Raw genomic sequence first — 1,333 nt, 5'->3', positions numbered from 1 at the left:
GACGGAGGGGGGAGGAGGCGTCGGTGGAGGGATCCCTGATGCAGCTGAGATGAGTCAATGAGCCGGAAGAGTCGCCAGAGACAGAGATGGCTCAGGAAGCTGCTTCTGGCCCTTCAGATCCTGGAAAACCCTGCAAACCACCCTCCAGGTCAAAACACAAGACCAATTCTGCATGGGGTGAATAGGACATATTCGCTAATGGTCAGAGGAGACTTTGATAGTTGTGTAGTAGCCTGAGGAAATGAGGGCATGTGGGTAGCTTGGAGAAGGGCATTCCAGGCAGGGGGACTTAGAAAGGGCAATGGCGTTGAGCAGAATGGATGAGAGGCCAGGAGGTGGCTGGGCCATGAGGTCAAAGGACCCGGTGGGGCACCATCAGGCCGGGCTTTGGCAGCCATGGTGGATTTTCTTCCACAGGTGATGGGAGCCAGGGGAGGATTTTGAGTCATGAGAGTGTGTGACTGTCCAGCAGCCCAGTGCCCCTCACTCCTCTGTCCCCAGGGCCAATGCACCATGGAGCCTGGACAGAGAGGGTCTCGAAAAGTTCGGAAGCTGGGCTCCAGCCGGCGGCGGCAGACAAGAGAGCCAGCCGATGGCGAAGATGCCGCGGTGGCCCCAGAGCCAGAGTCCTGGTCATCTCAGGCAGTGGCAGAACTGCAGGCCTTCTTCCAGGACTGCGGTGCCAAGGAGAGGGGCGTTGTCACCCGCGAGGACCTGGCGGTGAGCCCAAGGCCCCCATTTGAACACTGAATCCCTGTTCCGCACCTCCTGAGACCCTCCATCCCAGGAAGGCAGGGCATGCCTACCCCGGTCCCTTTCTCTCATTTAGAGCTCTCAGAAAACACTAGGGATTTGTTGATATGAATGTGTAAATGACAGGTAAGGCTTTATGTGTTGCCCTCTTCCAGAAACATTTATCTTTTAACCAGTGACTTTAAGCCAAAGAAGTAATTTGCAAATGGTAAAATTTTAGTCTCATTGAGCAGGGACATTTATTTTGGGAAGCAGTCAGAGCCCTGGAAATCAAACCATGTCAATGACTGTAAGCTTCAATGAAACATGAGATCAGCCATGGTTGTGTGTTCCCATAAAGAGGCTTAGGCTGGCCGGGCGCAGTGGCTCATGTCTGTAATCCCAGCACTTTGGGAGGCCAAGATGGGCGGATCACTTGAGGTCAGGAGTTCCAGACCAGCCTGGCCAACATGGTGAAACCCCGTCTCTACGAAAAATACAAAAATTAGCCGGGCATGGTGGTGGGTGTCTGTAATCCCAGCTACTTGGGAGCCTGAAGCACAAAAATTGCTTGAGCCTGGGGAAGCAGAGGTTGTAGTGA

At 54.0% G+C, this 1,333-nt stretch overlaps 1 protein-coding gene across 1 annotated transcript in view; it reads left to right on the top strand.

Annotated features, from left to right (window-relative positions):
* RAB44 (RAB44, member RAS oncogene family) overlaps positions 1–1,333 on the top strand; it is a 36,304-nt gene that overhangs the window by 7,579 nt on the left and 27,392 nt on the right. Inside the window, exon 2 of the mRNA XM_017522592.2 lies at positions 418–720. Within this exon, the coding sequence (XP_017378081.1) occupies positions 448–720 (273 nt within the window). The 5' untranslated portion in view covers positions 418–447. The remainder of the gene's footprint in view (positions 1–417; positions 721–1,333) is intronic.

The sequence above is a fragment of the Cebus imitator genome, unplaced genomic scaffold (assembly GCF_001604975.1).
Source record: "Cebus imitator isolate Cc_AM_T3 unplaced genomic scaffold, Cebus_imitator-1.0 Scaffold24, whole genome shotgun sequence".
NCBI lineage: Eukaryota > Metazoa > Chordata > Mammalia > Primates > Cebidae > Cebus > Cebus imitator.
The sequence above is the reverse complement of the archived record's forward strand: the minus strand, read 5'-3'. Positions and strand labels throughout refer to the sequence as shown.